We start from the raw sequence: 20,974 nt of genomic DNA, 5'->3' as shown, positions 1-20,974 counted from the left end.
CGGTTAGGTCATTACACATGATAGGGAGGAAGAGGATAGGGGAACACCACTAGCTTCGGGTACACTGTAATAAGGATGTTGAGTAAGCGTTTATGTGTAATCTTGCTCCCGGGCGGGCTTGGAGGAGGCACAGAGTAATGCAACATACAAGAAGCCTGTAAATACCAATGAAATCTCTTCATTAGTTGGGGGGTGATGATGGAGGTGCGGCAGGATGGGAGAGTGAGTCGGGAACAAACATGGTGACACAACGACACACCGTCTCTGATGTACAGTATACAGAGACTGTGTAACGCAACGGCACACCGATCCTCTTGAACAATATACAGAGACCGTGTGTGAGACATACACCGTCTCTGTTGTACAGTGTACAGAGACCGTGTGTGAGACAAATACACCGTCTCTGTTGTACAGTGTAGAGACCGTGTGTGAGACATACACCGTCTCTGTTGTACAGTGTACATAGACCGTGTGTGAGATAAAATATACTATACTACAAATACACATAGTTACATTTGTATATTAGTATCAAAGATACTCTAGACATACAAACATACGCCTGGATACACAGAAAGCAAGTAATGTATATGTGGGTGTGTGTGTTGAATGGTGCAACACTGAACCACTTATCTGTGGTGTAGACACTAACCTGATCCCACCTGCTGGTGTAGACACTGACCTGATCCCACCTGCTGGTGTAGACACTGACCTGATCCCACCTGCTGGTGTAGACACTGACCTGATCCCACCTGCTGGTGTAGACACTGACCTGATCCCACCTGCTGGTGTAGACACTGACCTGATCCCACCTGCTGGTGTAGACACTGACCTGATCCCACCTGCTGGTGTAGACACTAACCTGATCCCACCTGCTGGTGTAGACACTGACCTGATCCCACCTGCTGGTGTAGACACTGACCTGACCCCCACCTGCTCGTGTAGACACTGACCTGATCTCACCTGCTGGTGTAGATACTGACCTGATCCCACCCCTGGTGTAGACACTGACCTGATCCTACCCCCTGATGTTGACACTGACCTGATCCCACCTGCTGGTGTAGACACTGACCTGATCCCACCCTGGTGTAGACACTGACCTGATCCTACCCTTGATGTTGACACTGACCTGATCCCACCTGCTGGTGTAGACTGACCTGATCCCACCCCTGGTGTAGACACTGACCTGATCCTACCCCCTGATGTTGACACTGACCTGATCCCACCTGCTGGTGTAGACTGACCTGATCCCACCCCTGGTGTAGACAATCACCTGATCTCACCTGCTGGTGTAGACACTGACCTGATCCCACCCCTGGTGTAGACACTGACCTGATCCTATCCCCTGATGTTGACACTGACCTGATCTCACCTGCTGGTGTAGACACTGACCTGATCCCACCCCTGGTGTAGACACTGACCTGATCCTACCCCCTGATGTTGACACTGACCTGATCCCACCTGCTGGTGTAGACTGACCTGATCCCACCCCTGGTGTAGACAATCACCTGATCTCACCTGCTGGTGTAGACACTGACCTGATCCCACCCCTGGTGTAGACACTGACCTGATCTCACCTGCTGGTGTAGACACTGACCTGATCCCACCCCTGGTGTAGACACTGACCTGATCCCACCCCTGATGTTGACACTGACCTGATCTCACCTGCTGGTGTAGACACTGACCTGATCCCACTTGCTGGTGTAGACACTGACCTGATCTGACCTCCTGGACTAACTTGACCCACTCACCTACCAGACTCTAGCTTTCCGTGCTGTCATACCTAATCTTACAGCTGCGAGTGTGACAGCATGTGTGGTGACATTATTTTGAATGTGCGAAGTGTTATAGAGTTAGTTTATTTTATTTCAGTGCGAGACTCCAATATTGTAATAAAGTTTGACATTTTTATTATTGATGCTATATATTCTTAATGGTATTGGGTATGTATGTATGTATGTATGTATGTATGTATGTATGTATGTATATATATATATATATATATATATATATATATATATATATATATATATATATATATATATATATATATATATATATATATATATGGAAAAATCCAGGGAAAGAATTAAAGTAGGCCTTTCCTGTTGCACTCAAAACGTCTTCAAGAGCTTGCAATGTTGCAGAAATTAGTAGGAGGTCCAGGTAGATTCGTTCAAAGGAACGACTCTAAGCTAGAATGAGTCGTTCCTTTGAACGAATCTACCTGGAAATCCTACTAATGTCCGTAACATTTGAAGCTCCTCATGATGTGCTGATTGCAACACGAAAGGCCTAGAGCTATCATTCAACTCCCCCTGTGGCTGTTCTTTTGCATCTTGTATCGCTTGCTCGCGATTCTTAAATATATACATATATGTAATATAAGTAATGAGGTGAAATAATTACGGTCGGGAAATTGATGAATATGATAAAAGTGACTCTGCAATATAGTGATGATGCACGATGTGAATAAATACTTCAGCAACATCAACAATTACATCAGTTTATGAACATGGCAAAAAGAGCTCAGCTCTCAGATTTCATTAAAAAAAGAAAAATATTTTCAAACGGATAAGCGATAGCAAACCAAGAGTTTCTGGGAGTGACTACCGTAGCACCAGATCTCACGTAGGAGAGACATCCAGGCCATACCTGTCAACCACTGGTCTACCATACCTGCCAACCACTGGTCCACCATACCTGTCAACCACTGGTCTACCATACCTGCCAACCACTGGTCCACCATACCTGTCAACCACTGGTCCACCATACCTGTCAACCACTGGTCTACCATACCTGTCAACCACTGGTCCACCATACCTGTCAACCACTGGTCTACCATACCTGCCAACCACTGGTCCACCATACCTGTCAACCACTGGTCCACCATACCTGTCAACCACTGGTCCACCATACCTGCCAACCACTGGTCTACCATACCTGAGGGCGAGGGATGGCCTTGAGCGGCTTCTTGCCTCCCATTTTCTTCATGGCGTTGTAGTATTTCTTTTGATCGTCTGTCATGAACATCTCCAGCGACCCTCCTGCCTGGATATCGCAAAATACACAATCAAATAGCAGCCAGAAAGTGTTTTGTTGTATGTTGACCAGGTGTATCTTACACCACGTGTCTCTTACACTAGGTGTCTCTAACACCAGGTGTCTCTAACACCAGGTATTTAACACCAGGTGTTTAATATCAGGTGTCTCTCTGGAACACCAGGTGTCTCTGACACCAGTCATCGGGGAGGCCTCACTCTATCCCATCATCCCTCACATAACTACAATTACCTCAACCACTATCTGAGTCAACAGTTTCAGGTTTTATAACAGTTCCTCTACGTGAAAAACTGGATATTATATAATAGTAGCATTTAACATATGATGCTACCGAAGTGATTACTAATTTAAAAAATCAACATTACGTTATTATTATGGGCATAAAGAAAAGGATTATTTGACCGTGAATCAACTATACCCAAGAGTATACGTATATCATGCCAGGAAATACACATGTGTATATGTGGCCATGTTTATACATGGGTATATGTGTATGTGGATGTGTATATGTGTGTGTATTTAATACTTATCTTCTTTTTCTGCTCATTGAAGTTATCGATGATGACACCAATGAAGAGATTAAGGGTGAAGAAGGAACCGAAGATAATGAAGAAGACGAAGTAGAGGTACATGTTGAGGCTGATCTCTCGTACTGGCTGCATCTCAACCTGTACATATAATACACAGTATAAATCTTTCTTGTGTAGGCTCGACTCTTCACCAGTCAGGATGCAGTCAACTCTCTCACGAAGTTCCTCTGTACTGTGCAATTCTTCGTAAATGCGATTGAAGTACATGTAAATTGAACAGTGAGTGGAAGCGCCATTATGGTACGTGCCATTAAATTTTCAAAGAACTTTTTTTTTTTCAATCGCATTTACGAAAGATTGTAGTTCATGGAGCTTTATTAGAGGATTGAGTGTCCACATGTTGCATTATGTTTGTTCACGGATTTAATAGGTATTGTTTATGACACTAGCTGTCACCCCTGCACCACCACTAGCTGTCACCCCTGCACCACCACTAGCTGTCACCCCTGCACCACTACTACCTGTCACCCCTGCACCACTACTACCTGTCACCCCTGCACCACCACTAGCTGTCACCCCTGCACCAACACTAGCTGTCACCCCTGCACCACCACTAGCTGTCACCCCTGCACCACCACTAGCTGTCACCCCTGCACCACCACTATCTGTCACCCCTGCACCACCACTAGCTGTCACCCCTGCACCACCACTACCTGTCACCCCTGCACCACTACTACCTGTCACCCCTGCACCACCACTAGCTGTCACCCCTGCACCACCACTAGCCGTCACCCCTGCACCACCACTAGCCGTCACCCCTGCACCACCACTAGCTGTCACCCCTGCACCACCACTAGCCGTCACCCCTGCACCACCACTAGCTGTCACCCCTGCACCACCACTAGCCGTCACCCCTGCACCACCACTAGCCGTCACCCCTGCACCACCACTAGCTGTCACCCCTGCACCACCACTAGCTGTCACCCCTGCACCACCACTAGCTGTCACCCCTGCACCACCACTAGCCGTCACCCCTGCACCACCACTAGCTGTCACCCCTGCACCACCACTAGCTGTCACCCCTGCACCACCACTAGCTGTCACCCCTGCACCACCACTAGCTGTCACCCCTGCACCACCACTAGCTGTCACCCCTTCACCACTACTAGCTGTCACCCCTGCACCACCACTAGCTGTCACCCCTGCACCACCACTAGCTGTCACCCCTGCACCACCACTAGCTGTCACCCCTGCACCACCACTAGCTGTCACCCCTGCACCACCACTAGCTGTCACCCCTGCACCACCACTAGCTGTCACCCCTGCACCACCACTAGCTGTCACCCCTGCACCACCACTAGCTGTCACCCCTGCACCACCACTAGCTGTCACCCCTGCACCACCACTAGCTGTCACCCCTGCACCACCACTAGCTGTCACCCCTGCACCACCACTAGCTGTCACCCCTGCACCACCACTAGCTGTCACCCCTGCACCACCACTAGCTGTCACCCCTGCACCACCACTAGCTGTCACCCCTGCACCACCACTAGCTGTCACCCCTGCACCACCACTAGCTGTCACCCCTGCACCACCACTAGCTGTCACCCCTGCACCACCACTAGCTGTCACCCCTGCACCACCACTAGCTGTCACCCCTGCACCCCCACTAGCTGTCACCCCTGCACCACTACTACCTGTCACCCCTGCACCACTACTACCTGTCACCCCTGCACCACTACTACCTGTCACCCCTGCACCTCCACTAGCTGTCACCCCTGCACCACTACTACCTGTCACCCCTGCACCACTACTACCTGTCACCCCTGCACCACCACTAGCTGTCGCCCCTGCACCAACACTAGCTGTCACCCCTGCACCACCACTAGCTGTCACCCCTGCACCACCACTAGCTGTCACCCCTGCACCACTACTACCTGTCACCCCTGCACCACTACTACCTGTCACCCCTGCACCACCACTAGCTGTCACCCGTGCACCACCACTAGCTGAAACCCCTGCACCAACACTAGCTGTCATCCCTGCACCACCACTAGCTGTCACCCTTGCATCACCACTAGCTGTCACCCCTGCACCACTACTACCTGTCACCCCTGCACCACCACTAGCTGTTACCCCTGCACCACCACTAGTTGTCACCCCTGCACCACCACTAGCTGTCACCCCTGCACCACCACTAGCTGTCACCCCTGCACCACCACTAGCTGTCACCCCTGCACCACCACTAGCTGTCACCCCTGCACCACCACTAGCTGTCACCCCTGCACCACTACTACCTGTCACCCCTGCACCACTACTACCTGTCACCCTTGCACCACCACTAGCTGTTACCCCTGCACCACCACAAGCAGTCACCCCTGCATCACTACTAGCAGTCACCCCTGCACCACCACTAGCTGTCACCCCTGCACCACTACTATCTGTCACCCCTGCAGCACCACTAGCTGTCACCCCTGCACCACCACTAGCAGTCACCCCTGCACCACCACTAGCAGTCACCCCTGCACCACCACTAGATGTCACCCCTGCACCACCACTAGTTGTCACCCCTGCAGCACCACTAGCAGTCACCCCTGCAGCACCACTAGCAGTTACCCCTGCAGCACCACTAACTGTCACCCCTGCAGCACCACTAGCTGTCATCCCTGCACCACCACTAGCTGTCACCCCTGCACCACCGCTAGCAGTCACCCCTGCACCACCACTAACTGTCACCCCTGCACCACCACTAGCAGTTACCCCTGCACCACCACTAGCAGTCACCCCTGCACCACCAATGGCAGTCACCCCTGCACCACCACTGTCACCCCTGCACCACCACTGGCTGTCACCCCTGCACCACCACTAGCAGTCACCCCTGCACCACCACTAGTTGTCACCCCTGCAGCACCACTAGCAGTCACCCCTGCATAACCACTAGCAGTCAGCCCTGCACCACCACAACTTGTTAGTGGAGCAGACCTGAGTGGAATCAATGGCATCGTTCATGATCTGGATCCATCCCTTCCACGTGGCCACCTGGAAGAGGGCCAGGTAGGCCATACCCACGTGGTCGAAGTGCACTTCGCTGTTCACCCACGTCAGGTTGAGTTCCAGGCAGCGTTGTCTGTCCGGTACATCCTCAGCGCTCACCCGTACGTCATCTGCGTTCTTACACTGTACATAAACACATACATACACACGTCAAACATTATTTCTCATACAATTTATATAATAATAATAATATTATCATTCTTTCTATGGCACAGGCAAAAAGACATAACTATATTATAGCCCGAGATAGAAATTCTCCTTAGTTGATTGTCATTTCTATGCAATCGATTTCAAAGATTTTAAATTATTTTTTTATGACTAGGCTTCTACTAATGACCTTACAGTCAGCTGAATATCCCTACCAGTCACTGGAATGACTCTACCAGTCACTGGAATGACTACCAGTCACTGGAATGACTGTATCAGTCACTGGAATGACCTGCCAATCACTGGAATGACCTGCCAATCACAGGAATGACCTGCCAATCACTGGAATGACTCTACCAGTTACTGGAATGACTCTACCAGTCACTAGAATGACCCTCCAGTCACGTAAATAACCTACCAATCACTCGAATATCTCAATCCATCAAATGAATGACGAACCAGGCACTAGAATGAACCCACCAATCAGTGGAATGACTACCAGCCACTCAAATGACCCTACTAATAACAAGAGCGAGCTAGCAGTGACTGGGGAAGGGGGTTGGCACTAACCTTATGGTATTTGCCATTGAAGAGTTGTACTCCCATAATGGCGAAGATGAGCCAGAAGATGAGACACACGAGGAGCACGTTGACGATGGAAGGGATGGCTCCCACCAGGGCGTTGACCACCACCTGCAGGAGGGACCATCAGTGAACCCACCCTTAGGCAGGAGGATCTGTCTTTACAACTTCGTAGGAAGAGAAGACGCAGGCGGGCGGAAACACGGTTTTTTTTTCTCTTTCGGGACAACGTTTCGCCCTGTGTAGTTCTGCATCGAGTCTACGCAGAGCGAAACGTGGTCCCAATGAAAGACTGATAATCTTGTCTCTTCTTCACAATTTGTCATTTGGATCCGGTAGAAGCCGCAGCGACTTCGCCTAATCTTATAGGACAACAACGCTAAACATTACGAAGAGCTGAAGAACATTCATGATGGGATCATAACTTAAGGTTGAAGATTGTATGTGTGTGTGTGTGTGTATGTGTGTGTGTGTGTGTGTGTGTGTGTGTGTGTGTGTGTGTGACAATATATAAGACACAAATACACAGAAAGAAGTTATGTTAAATGAAGAGGTTATTCTTTGTAATCACAAGAAAAGTCTTAAATGCGCCTGGGAAAAAATAAGCTAGATGTTTTAGAAGACTAATATATAGTAGATATATATATATATATATATATATATATATATATATATATATATATATATATATATATATAGGAACAAGGATATCAATAAACAAAATGCAAAATCAAAATAAATAAAAAAGTTATGTCACATGTGAATAAACAAAACACTGAGATTGAAAAAAAAAAACACAAAAAAACACACAAAGAATATACAAACGAACACAAAAAAAGATCAACGAACACTGAAAAACAACAACAGATAAACGTGAATTTGGTATGAACAAAGTCACAACAAACTGGCTAAGACACGAAACAAAAAGCAAGAACAAGGGGAAAGACTTGTAAATGCAGAGATAAAAATAACAAACTTGCATACAAGGCAAGAAGTTGAGAACTTTGAACAACATGACACTAACGTAAGTCATCAGAGGTGAGAAGGTTGTAGTAGTAGTAACTTGTATTCCACAACACTAACGTAAGTCATCAGAGGTGAGAAGGTGGTAGTAGTAGTAACTTGTATTCCACAACACTAACGTAAGTCAACAGAGGTGAGAAGGTGGTAGTAGTAGTAACTTGTATTCCACAACACTAACGTAAGTCAACAGAGGTGAGAAGGTTGTAGTAGTAGTAACTTGTATTCCACAACACTAACGTAAGTCAACAGAGGTGAGAAGGTGGTAGTAGTAGTAACTTGTATTCCACAACACTAACGTAAGTCAACAGAGGTGAGAAGGTTGTAGTAGTAGTAACTTGTATTCCACAACTTATATCAGATTTGATGATGAGAGAAAACTTAATATCATTTCAATTGAGAATCTGTGTAGTAAGGTAATAATGTTGGAGATACAGCTAGATAGTTGTGTGTGTGTGTTTGCGTGGAGGTACTATCCCCTACTATCCTGGTTGCACTTACCTAGTAGTAGCTGTAAAGGTCAGTGGAGAGATAGTAGTAGTTACTAGTTTTCAAAGGCACTTGTTAGTAGACACTTGACCTATTTTGTATGTGTAGTAGTTGTAGTAATAGTAGTGCATGTGCAGTAGTAGTTGTAGTAATAGTAGTGCATGTGCAGTAGTAGTTGTAGTAACAGTAGTGCATGTGCAGTAGTAGTTGTAGTAATAGTAGTGCATGTGCAGTAGTAGTTGTAGTAATAGAAGTGCATGTGTAGTAGTAGTTGTAGTAATAGTAGTGCATGTGTAGTAGTAGTTGTAGTAATAGTAGTGCATGTGCAGTAGTAGTTGTAGTAATAGTAGTGCATGTGCAGTAGTAGTTGTAGTAATAGTAGTGCATGTGCAGTAGTAGTTGTAGTAATAGAAGTGCATGTGTAGTAGTAGTTGTAGTAATAGTAGTGCATGTGTAGTAGTAGTTGTAGTAATAGTAGTGCATGTGCACTAGTAGTTGTAGTAATAGTAGTGCATGTGCAGTAGTAGTTGTAGTAATAGTAGTGCATGTGCAGTAGTAGTTGTAGTAATAGTAGTGCATGTGCAGTAGTAGTTGTAGTAATAGAAGTGCATGTGTAGTAGTAGTTGTAGTAATAGTAGTGCATGTGTAGTAGTAGTTGTAGTAATAGTAGTGCATGTGCAGTAGTAGTTGTAGTAATAGTAGTGCATGTGCAGTAGTAGTTGTAGTAATAGTAGTGCATGTGCAGTAGTAGTTGTAGTAATAGAAGTGCATGTGTAGTAGTAGTTGTAGTAATAGTAGTGCATGTGTAGTAGTAGTTGTAGTAATAGTAGTGCATGTGCAGTAGTAGTTGTAGTAATAGTAGTGCATGTGCAGTAGTAGTTGTAGTAATAGAAGTGCATGTGTAGTAGTAGTTGTAGTAATAGTAGTGCATGTGCAGTAGTAGTTGTAGTAATAGTAGTGCATGTGCAGTAGTAGTTGTAGTAATAGTGCATGTGCAGTAGTAGTTGTGTAATAGAAGTGCATGTGTAGTAGTAGTTGTAGTAATAGTAGTGCATGTGTAGTTGTAGTAATAATAGTGCATGTGCAGTAGTAGTTGTAGTAATAGTAGTGCATGTGTAGTAGTAGTTGTAGTAATAGTAGTGCATGTGTAGTAGTAGTTGTAGTAATAGTAGTGCATGTGTAGTAGTAGTTGTAGTAATAGTAGTGCATGTGCAGTAGTAGTTGTAGTAATAGTAGTGCATGTGCAGTAGTAGTTGTAGTAATAGTAGTGCATGTGCAGTAGTAGTTGTAGTAATAGTAGTGCATGTGCAGTAGTAGTTGTAGTAATAGTAGTGCATGTGCAGTAGTAGTTGTAGTAATAGTAGTGCATGTGCAGTAGTAGTTGTAGTAATAGTAGGGCATGTGCAGTAGTAGTTGTAGTAATAAGTATGTGCAGTAGTAGTTGTAGTAATAGTAGTGCATGTGTAGTAGTAGTTGTAGTAATAATAGTGCATGTGCAGTAGTAGTTGTAGTAATAGTAGTGCATGTGTAGTAGTAGTTGTAGTAATAGTAGTGCATGTGCAGTAGTAGTTGTAGTAATAGTAGTGCATGTGCAGTAGTAGTTGTAGTAATAGTAGTGCATGTGTAGTAGTAGTTGTAGTAATAGTAGTGCATGTGTAGTAGTAGTTGTAGTAATAGTAGTGCATGTGCAGTAGTAGTTGTAGTAATAATAGTGCATGTGCAGTAGTAGTTGTAGTAATAATAGTGCATGTGCAGTAGTAGTTGTAGTAATAGTAGTGCATGTGTAGTAGTAGTTGTAGTAATAGTAGTGCATGTGTAGTAGTAGTTGTAGTAATAGTAGTGCATGTGCAGTAGTAGTAGTGTAGTAGTAATAGTATAACAGTAGTGCATGTGCAGTAGTAGTTGTAGTAATAGTAGTGCATGTGTAGTAGTAGTTGTAGTAATAGTAGTGCATGTGTAGTAGTAGTTGTAGTAATAGTAGTGCATGTGCAGTAGTAGTTGTAGTAATAGTAGTGCATGTGCAGTAGTAGTTGTAGTAATAGTAGTGCATGTGCAGTAGTAGTTGTAGTAATAGTAGTGCATGTGCAGTAGTAGTTGTGGTAATAGTAGTAGTGCATGTGCAGTAGTAGTTGTAGTAAGTTGTAGTAATAATAGTGCATGTGCAGTAGTAGTTGTAGTAATAGTAGTGCATGTGTAGTAGTAGTTGTAGTAACAGTAGTGCATGTGCAGTAGTAGTTGTAGTAATAGTAGTGCATGTGCAGTAGTAGTTGTAGTAATAATAGTGCATGTGCAGTAGTAGTTGTAGTAATAGTAGTGCATGTGTAGTAGTAGTTGTAGTAATAATAGTGCATGTGCAGTAGTAGTTGTAGTAATAGTAGTGCATGTGTAGTGCATGTGTAGTAGTTGTAGTAATAGTATTGCATGTGTAGTAGTAGTTGCAGTAATAATAGTGCATGTGTAGTAGTAGTTGTAGTAATAGTAGTGCATGTGCAGTAGTAGTTGTAGTAATAGTAGTGCATGTGTAGTAGTAGTTGTAGTAATAGTAGTGCATGTGCAGTAGTAGTTGTAGTAATAGTAGTGCATGTGTAGTAGTAGTTGTAGTAATAGTAGTGCATGTGCAGTAGTAGTTGTAGTAATAGTAGTGCATGTGTAGTAGTAGTTGTAGTAATAGTAGTGCATGTGTAGTAGTAGTTGTAGTAGTGCATGTGCAGTAGTAGTTGTAGTAACAGTAGTGCATGTGTAGTAGTAGTTGTAGTAATAGTAGTGCATGTGCAGTAGTAGTTGTTGTAATAATAATGCATGTGCAGTAGTAGTTGTAGTAATAGTAGTGCATGTGCAGTAGTAGTTGTAGTAATATTGCATGTGCAGTAGTAGTTGTAGTAATAGTAGTGCATGTGCAGTAGTAGTTGTAGTAATAGTAGTGCATGTGTAGTAGTAGTTGTAGTAATAGTAGTGCATGTGTAGTAGTAGTTGTAGTAATAGTAGTGCATGTGCAGTAGTAGTTGTAGTAATAGTAGTGCATGTGCAGTAGTAGTTGTAGTAATAGTAGTGCATGTGTAGTAGTAGTTGTAGTAATAGTAGTGCATGTGCAGTAGTAGTTGTAGTAATAGTAGTGCATGTGCAGTAGTAGTTGTAGTAATAGTAGTGCATGTGCAGTAGTAGTTGTAGTAATAGTAGTGCATGTGTAGTAGTAGTTGTAGTAATAGTAGTGCATGTGCAGTAGTAGTTGTAGTAATAATAGTGCATGTGCAGTAGTAGTTGTAGTAATAGTAGTGCATGTGCAGTAGTAGTTGTAGTAATAGTAGTGCATGTGCAGTAGTAGTTGTAGTAATAGTAGTGCATGTGCAGTAGTAGTTGTAGTAATAGTAGTGCATGTGCAGTAGTAGTTGTAGTAATAGTAGTGCATGTGCAGTAGTAGTTGTAGTAATAGTAGTGCATGTGTAGTAGTAGTAGTAGCATGTGCAGTAGTAGTTGTAGTAATAGTAGTGCATGTGTAGTAGTAGTTGTAGTAATAGTAGTGCATGTGCAGTAGTAGTTGTAGTAATAGTAGTGCATGTGCAGTAGTAGTTGTAGTAATAGTAGTGCATGTGCAGTAGTAGTTGTAGTAATAGTAGTGCATGTGTAGTAGTAGTTGTAGTAATAGTAGTGCATGTGTAGTAGTATGTAGTAATAGTAGTATGTGTTGTAGTAATAGTAGTGCATGTGCAGTAGTAGTTGTAGTAATAGTAGTGCATGTGCAGTAGTAGTTGTAGTAATAGTAGTGCATGTGTAGTAGTAGTTGTAGTAATAGTAGTGCATGTGTAGTAGTAGTTGTAGTAATAGTAGTGCATGTGCAGTAGTAGTTGTAGTAATAGTAGTGCATGTGTAGTAGTAGTTGTAGTAATAGTAGTGCATGTGTAGTAGTAGTTGTAGTAATAATAGTGCATGTGCAGTAGTAGTGCATGTGTAGTAGTAGTTGTAGTAATAATAGTGCATGTGCAGTAGTAGTTGTAGTAATAGTAGTGCATGTGTAGTAGTAGTTGTAGTAATAGTAGTGCATGTGTAGTAGTAGTTGTAGTAACAGTAGTGCATGTGCAGTAGTAGTTGTAGTAACAGTAGTGCATGTGCAGTAGTAGTTGTAGTAACAGTAGTGCATGTGCAGTAGTAGTTGTAGTAATAGTAGTGCATGTGTAGTAGTAGTTGTAGTAATAGTAGTGCATGTGTAGTAGTAGTTGTAGTAATAATAGTGCATGTGCAGTAGTAGTTGTAGTAATAGTGCATGTGCAGTAGTAGTTGTAGTAATAGTAGTGCATGTGCAGTAGTAGTTGTAGTAATAGTAGTGCATGTGCAGTAGTAGTTGTAGTAATAGTAGTGCATGTGCAGTAGTAGTTGTAGTAATAGTAGTGCATGTGTAGTAGTAGTTGTAGTAATAGTAGTAGTTAGTAGTAATAGTAGTGCATGTGCAGTAGTAGTTGTAGTAGTGCATGTAGTAGTAGTAACAGTAGTGTAGTAGTAGTTGTAGTAATAGTAGTGCATGTGCAGTAGTAGTTGTAGTAATAGTAGTGCATGTGCAGTAGTAGTTGTAGTAATAGTAGTGATGTGTGTAGTAGTTGTAATAATAGTAGTGCATGTGTAGTAGTAGTTGTAGTAATAGTAGTGCATGTGCAGTAGTAGTTGTAGTAATAGTAGTGCATGTGCAGTAGTAGTTGTAGTAATAGTAGTGCATGTGTAGTAGTAGTTGTAGTAATAGTAGTGCATGTGTAGTAGTAGTTGTAGTAACAGTAGTGCATGTGTAGTAGTAGTTGTGGTAATAGTAGTTGTAGTAATAGTAGTGCATGTGCAGTAGTAGTTGTAGTAATAGTAGTGCATGTGTAGTAGTAGTTGTAGTAATAGTAGTGCATGTGCAGTAGTAGTTGTAGTAATAATAGTAGTGCATGTGCAGTAGTAGTTGTAGTAATAGTAGTGCATGTGCAGTAGTAGTTGTAGTAATAGTAGTGCATGTGTAGTAGTAGTTGTAGTAATAGTAGTGCATGTGCAGTAGTAGTTGTAGTAATAGTAGTGCATGTGCAGTAGTAGTTGTAGTAATAGTAGTGCATGTGTAGTAGTAGTTGTAGTAATAGTAGTGCATGTGTAGTAGTAGTTGTAGTAATAGTAGTGATGTGTGTAGTAGTTGTAGTAATAGTAGTGCATGTGTAGTAGTAGTTGTAGTAATAGTAGTAATGTGTGTAGTAGTTGTAACAGTAGTAATGTGTGTAGTAGTTGTAATAGTAGTAATGTGTGTAGTAGTTGTAATAGTAGTAATGTGTGTAGTAGTTGTATAGTAGTAATGTGTGTAGTAGTTGTAATAGTAGTAATGTGTGTAGTAGTTGTATAGTAGTAATGTGTGTAGTAGTTGTATAGTAGTAATGTGTGTAGTAGTTGTATAGTAGTAATGTGTGTAGTAGTTGTATAGTAGTAATGTGTGTAGTAGTTGTATAGTAGTAATGTGTGTAGTAGTTGTAATAGTAGTAATGTGTGTAGTAGTTGTATAGTAGTAATGTGTGTAGTAGTTGTAATAGTAGTAATGTGTGTAGTAGTTGTAATAGTAGTAATGTGTGTAGTAGTTGTATAGTAGTAATGTGTGTAGTAGTTGTAACAGTAGTAATGTGTGTAGTAGTTGTAACAGTAGTAATGTGTGTAGTAGTTGTAACAGTAGTAATGTGTGTAGTAGTTGTAACAGTAGTAATGTGTGTAGTAGTTGTAATAGTAGTAATGTGTGTAGTAGTTGTAATAGTAGTAATGTGTGTAGTAGTTGTAATAGTAGTAATGTGTGTAGTAGTTGTATAGTAGTAATGTGTGTAGTAGTTGTAATAGTAGTAATGTGTGTAGTAGTTGTATAGTAGTAATGTGTGTAGTAGTTGTATAGTAGTAATGTGTGTAGTAGTTGTATAGTAGTAATGTGTGTAGTAGTTGTAATAGTAGTAATGTGTGTAGTAGTTGTATAGTAGTAATGTGTGTAGTAGTTGTAACAGTAGTAATGTGTGTAGTAGTTGTAACAGTAGTAATGTGTGTAGTAGTTGTAACAGTAGTAATGTGTGTAGTAGTTGTATAGTAGTAATGTGTGTAGTAGTTGTATAGTAGTAATGTGTGTAGTAGTTGTAATAGTAGTAATGTGTGTAGTAGTTGTATAGTAGTAATGTGTGTAGTAGTTGTAACAGTAGTAATGTGTGTAGTAGTTGTAACAGTAGTAATGTGTGTAGTAGTTGTATAGTAGTAATGTGTGTAGTAGTTGTAATAGTAGTAATGTGTGTAGTAGTTGTAATAGTAGTAATGTGTGTAGTAGTTGTAATAGTAGTAATGTGTGTAGTAGTTGTAGTAATAGTAGTAATGTGTGTAGTAGTTGTAATAGTAGTAATGTGTGTGTATGAGAGAAATTTAAAATGTCACCTGAATGAATCACAGTTGTAAAAAAAAATATAATAATAATAATAATAATAATAATAATAATAATAATAATAATAATAATAATAATAATAATAATAATGAAGAATAAAGGTAGAGAAAGTAATGTTAAGCTGGGACACTGGTCATGGTGCACAGCAAGAAATAAATTTCTTGCTACAGAACCAAGGTGAGAATTTTGAGATGATTGGAGCCAGCAAAAGAACTTCAGAAAGTAAGTTAAGACGCTTGTATTCAGCTGAAAGAGAGCCATGTATAAAGAGGCAAATATTATACAGTATTAAATGCATAATTAAAATATATATATATATATATATATATATATATATATATATATATATATATATATATATATATATATATATATATATATATATATATATATATATATATATATATATATATATATATATATATAATTTAAAAGCAGATCTTCATTAAACCATTAAAAAATTCAGGCGAAATTTAAAACTGCCAGAGACCCGTAATATAAAGATGAGGTATAAAGACCATGTTGGTTGGAAAAATCTGTTTAAAGCCTGTCTACTATACAATGGGGTCATTAAGGCTGCCTATCACCTCTTCACTAGTCAAGAATACTTTAATCCCTAAAATAGGAATTACAGTAAAGTGTCAGTGTATATAGGTTTGCAGACTATCTTGTAAGAGTGGTAAAGGCAGCGAGCATCGTCCTGACACACAACACGTTATTTACATAAATAGTTCACAGAACCTTAAAGTTAATAGTTTAGACACATTTGTAAAACTTGGGTATCTTTGTTGAGGAAACTTTTCGCCACACAGTGGCTTCATCAGTCCAGTACAAAGAACAGTGAAGATCAGAAGGAGTTTGGGGTAATCAGTCCATTAGTCTTTTCAAGACTGATGGACTGATTACATCGACTCCAGGCTGAGGGACTGATTACCTCCAATTCCTTCTGATCTTCACCATTCTTCTTTGCACTGGACAGATGAAGCCATGTGTGGTGAAACATTTCCTCAGTAAAGATACTCAAGTGTTATAAATGTGTCTAATTCACACAAGACGTTAGTTGACAGTTGACAGTATCAGGCAAGACGATAAATCCTTTAGGAAGATGGCGCCTATGTTCACTGCAAGTTACTCCGGCGCCTCACACCACCACTGACACACGTCAGAATAACGTAATTTATAAATTAACTTCTCTCTAATACGTCAAATATGCTTAAGTAAATAATAAGATGGTGTGGATACGTCTCCAATAGCAAAGGTACACTTGCTGGAGATTATATTCTGATTATAAGCTACGAGATTATTTACCATAACCAGATAACACCATACTAGTACCTGATAGCAGTGGCGGACCTATAATTTTGGGGCTCTGAAAGTTAACTGTTATGGGAGGTTCTTCGCAACCAGCAACCTCTACCCTATATGATACTTTAATACACTTTTCATTTTTATTTTAATTATTGTTATTATTATTATTATTATTATTTAAAAACTCCTTCTTATACAACAGACCCAAAAATTTTAAGCAATGTGGCCTAAAGTCGCTTTTGGGGGCCCTACGGGATTATGGGCCCTCAAGCTTAAGCTTTATTAGTTGTATAGTAGATCCGCCTACATCATGTGTCATCTTACATACTTGTCTACATCATGTGTCATCTTACATATTCGTCTACATCATGTGTCATCTTACATATTCGTCTACATCATGTGTCATCTTACATATTCGTCTACATCATGTGTCATCTTACATATTCGTCTACATCATGTGTCATCTTACATATTCGTCTACATCATGTGTCATCTTACATATTCGTCTACATCATGTGTCATCTTACATATTCGTCTACATCATGTGTCATCTTACATATTCGTCTACATCATGTGTCATCTTACATATTCGTCTACAGCATGTGTCATCTTACATATTCGTCTACATCATGTGTCATCTTACATTTTCGTCTACAGCATGTGTCATCCTACATACTCGTCTACATCATGTGTCATCTTACATACTCGTCTACATCATGTGTCATCTTACATACTGGTCTACATCATGTGTCATCCTACATACTCGTCTACACCATGTCATCCTACATACTGGTCTACATCATGTCATCCTACATACTGGTCTACAGCATGTCATCCTACATACTCGTCTACAACATGTCATCCTACATACTGGTCTACATCATGTGTCATCCTACATACTGGTCTACATCATGTGTCATCCTACATACTGGTCTACATCATGTGTCATCCTACATACTCGTCTACATCATGTGTCATCTTACATACTCGTCTATATCATGTGTCATCTTACATACTGGTCTACATCATGTGTCATCCTACATACTGGTCTACATCATGTGTCATCCTACATACTGGTCTACATCATGTGTCATCCTACATACTGGTCTACATCATGTGTCATCCTACATACTGGTCTACATGTGTCATCCTACATACTGGTCTACATCATGTCATCCTACATACTGGTCTACATCATGTGTCATCCTACATACTGGTCTACATCATGTGTCATCTTACATACTGGTCTACATCATGTGTCATCCTACATACTGGTCTACATCATGTCATCCTACATACTGGTCTACATCATGTGTCATCCTACATACTGGTCTACATCATGTGTCATCTTACATACTGGTCTACATCATGTGTCATCCTACATACTGGTCTACATACTTGCCTACATACTGGTCTACATACTGGTCTACATACTGGTCTACATACTGGTCTACATACTGGTCTACATCATGTGTCATCCTACATACTGGTCTACATGTGTCATCCTACATACTGGTCTACATCATGTGTCATCCTACATACTGGTCTACATCATGTCATCCTACATACTGGTCTACATCATGTCATCCTACATACTGGTCTACATCATGTGTCATCCTACATACTGGTCTACATCATGTGTCATCCTACATACTGGTCTACATCATGTGTCATCCTACATACTGGTCTACATCATGTGTCATCCTACATACTGGTCTACATCATGTGTCATCTTACATACTCGTCTACATCATGTGTCATCTTGCATACTGGTCTACATCATGTGTCATCCTACATACTGGTCTACATCATGTGTCATCTTACATACTGGTCTACATCATGTCATCCTACATACTGGTCTACATCATGTGTCATCCTACATACTGGTCTACATCATGTCATCCTACATACTGGTCTACATCATGTCATCCTACATACTGGTCTACATCATGTGTCATCCTACATACTGGTCTACATCATGTGTCATCCTACATACTGGTCTACATCATGTGTCATCCTACATACTGGTCTACATCATGTCATCCTACATACTGGTCTACATCATGTGTCATCCTACATACTGGTCTACATCATGTGTCATCCTACATACTCCTCTACATCATGTGTCATCTTACATACTGGTCTACATCATGTGTCATCCTACATACTGGTCTACATCATGTCATCCTACATACTGGTCTACATCATGTGTCATCCTACATACTGGTCTACATCATGTGTCATCCTACATACTGGTCTACATCATGTGTCATCCTACATACTGGTCTACATCATGTGTCATCCTACATACTGGTCTACATCATGTGTCATCCTACATACTGGTCTACATCATGTGTCATCCTACATACTGGTCTACATCATGTCATCCTACATACTGGTCTACATCATGTGTCATCCTACATACTGGTCTACATCATGTCATCCTACATACTGGTCTACATCATGTCATCCTACATACTGGTCTACATCATGTGTCATCCTACATACTGGTCTACATCATGTGTCATCCTACATACTGGTCTACATCATGTCATCCTACATACTGGTCTACATCATGTCATCCTACATACTGGTCTACATCATGTGTCATCCTACATACTGGTCTACATCATGTGTCATCCTACATACTCATGTCATCTACATCATGTGTCATCCTACATACTGGTCTACAGCATGTCATCCTACATACTCGTCTACATCATGTCATCCTACATACTGGTCTACAGCATGTCATCCTACATACTGGTCTACATCATGTCATCCTACATACTGGTCTACATCATGTGTCATCCTACATACTGGTCTACATGTGTCATCCTACATACTGGTCTACATCATGTCATCCTACATACTGGTCTACATCATGTGTCATCCTACATACTGGTCTACATGTGTCATCCTACATACTGGTCTACATCATGTGTCATCCTACATACTGGTCTACATCATGTGTCATCCTACATACTGGTCTACATCATGTGTCATCCTACATACTGGTCTACATCATGTGTCATCCTACAGGCCACTCTGATGATGATCTTGTTTAGTCCTATCTTAATGTTACGGGTCTTGGTAAGCTGGACTTCATAAGCTCTAGTGAAATATATTTCATTAAAACCTTTTTCTACAATTATTAATATGAAAAAATAGAGCAATAAATATGTAACGTTAGAACCAAACAAGATACTGTCATATTTAACTGGCAGTTAATAAATACGCACATGGTTGGTAAAAAGTGCACACTTGATTCACGTACATGACAACAAATACGCACATAAAAGTCGATGAATAGTGTACACACTTGACTGACGTACATAACAACAGAGAGGATATAAAAGTATTCATGCAAGCGGTAACATGGAGCAGTAGAGCGGTCATGCAGAGGAATAAGACAGTGCTGCAGCGAGATAGGTAAAAGATCAGGCAGGTTACTCATGCAGTCAAACGCTGGGAGGAGTGAGGCCACACCTGGTGCCGTCAGTATGATGATCTTAACCAACTGCAACACTGGTGTTCCAACTGCAACATTGGTGTTAACTTGTTGGTTCACTCGTGCGGTTAAGTGTGTGAGGCATTTCGGATATCAGGGCTCAGAGTTCACCCGCCAGCTTAAACTTCCACTGAAAGTTCTTTCAATGTTACTTGTGTACATCATCCAAGAAATTAAAATCACCGTGAAAGGTTGGTCACCTGTGATCTGTGACGACAATGGTACCATACGTAGTGTTGGTGCAAATAGTAGTAGTCATAAACAATGACTTGACCTACAATTAAAAAAAAGAAAGGTTTTAAGTGTACCAGTTAATGACGGCTAAAGCGACCAACAAGATTTATTTTTACTGTGAGTGTGATTTTATGATTTGTCAGATCTCAGATGACTAAGGTAGTGCATAAAGTATTGATATAACATTACTTATGTACGCTGTCGTTGTTGATGATAATGATTAAGGGTTATGACGGCTTGTGCCGTATGGACCCTGAAGTTTACCTGAGGGTGGCGGTGTTGTGGACAAGAATCTGCCGCCATATACACAAGCTGTAGTCAAGTGACAAATGTGAGAACTGAATCAGCATTTTGTGCTCCAAGTTTCTTACATGAAAACGTTCTCTTCATAGCATCAGTTATAAATGTACTTGAAACCTTATTCTGAGATTGTTGGTAAGTAACCAAGCTTGATTAAAAGTGAATAAATTAAAAAATGTGCCATGCGTAATCTGGATATAGATCCATGCAGCTAGCTACATGCCCAGTGCACATGCGTTGGGACTGTGACCCTAGACTCATGTTTAACTGGCACTCTAAAGGCCGCTATTTCGTTCGAGTGGCACTGATAAATCAGTTAGAGGCGTG

The 20,974-nt window shown here is 41.3% G+C and overlaps 1 protein-coding gene across 9 annotated transcripts in view; it reads right to left on the bottom strand.

Moving 5' to 3' along the window:
* Positions 1 to 20,974, bottom strand: part of para (sodium voltage-gated channel paralytic) — a 431,083-nt gene that overhangs the window by 17,375 nt on the left and 392,734 nt on the right. For 5 of the 9 annotated variants that reach the window (XM_070099700.1, XM_070099699.1, XM_070099702.1 and 2 more), the window contains 3 exons: positions 7,362 to 7,484; positions 6,573 to 6,767; positions 3,057 to 3,728 (listed from right to left, as the gene is read on the bottom strand). In XM_070099700.1, coding sequence (XP_069955801.1) covers positions 3,534 to 3,728; positions 6,573 to 6,767; positions 7,362 to 7,484 — 513 coding nt within the window. In that variant the 3' untranslated portion in view covers positions 3,057 to 3,533. The other 4 variants (XM_070099703.1, XM_070099705.1, XM_070099707.1 and 1 more) reach the window with 3 other exon arrangements.

This window comes from Cherax quadricarinatus, chromosome 68, assembly GCF_038502225.1.
Source record: "Cherax quadricarinatus isolate ZL_2023a chromosome 68, ASM3850222v1, whole genome shotgun sequence".
Taxonomy (NCBI): Eukaryota; Metazoa; Arthropoda; class Malacostraca; order Decapoda; family Parastacidae; genus Cherax; species Cherax quadricarinatus.
The sequence above is the reverse complement of the archived record's forward strand: the minus strand, read 5'-3'. Positions and strand labels throughout refer to the sequence as shown.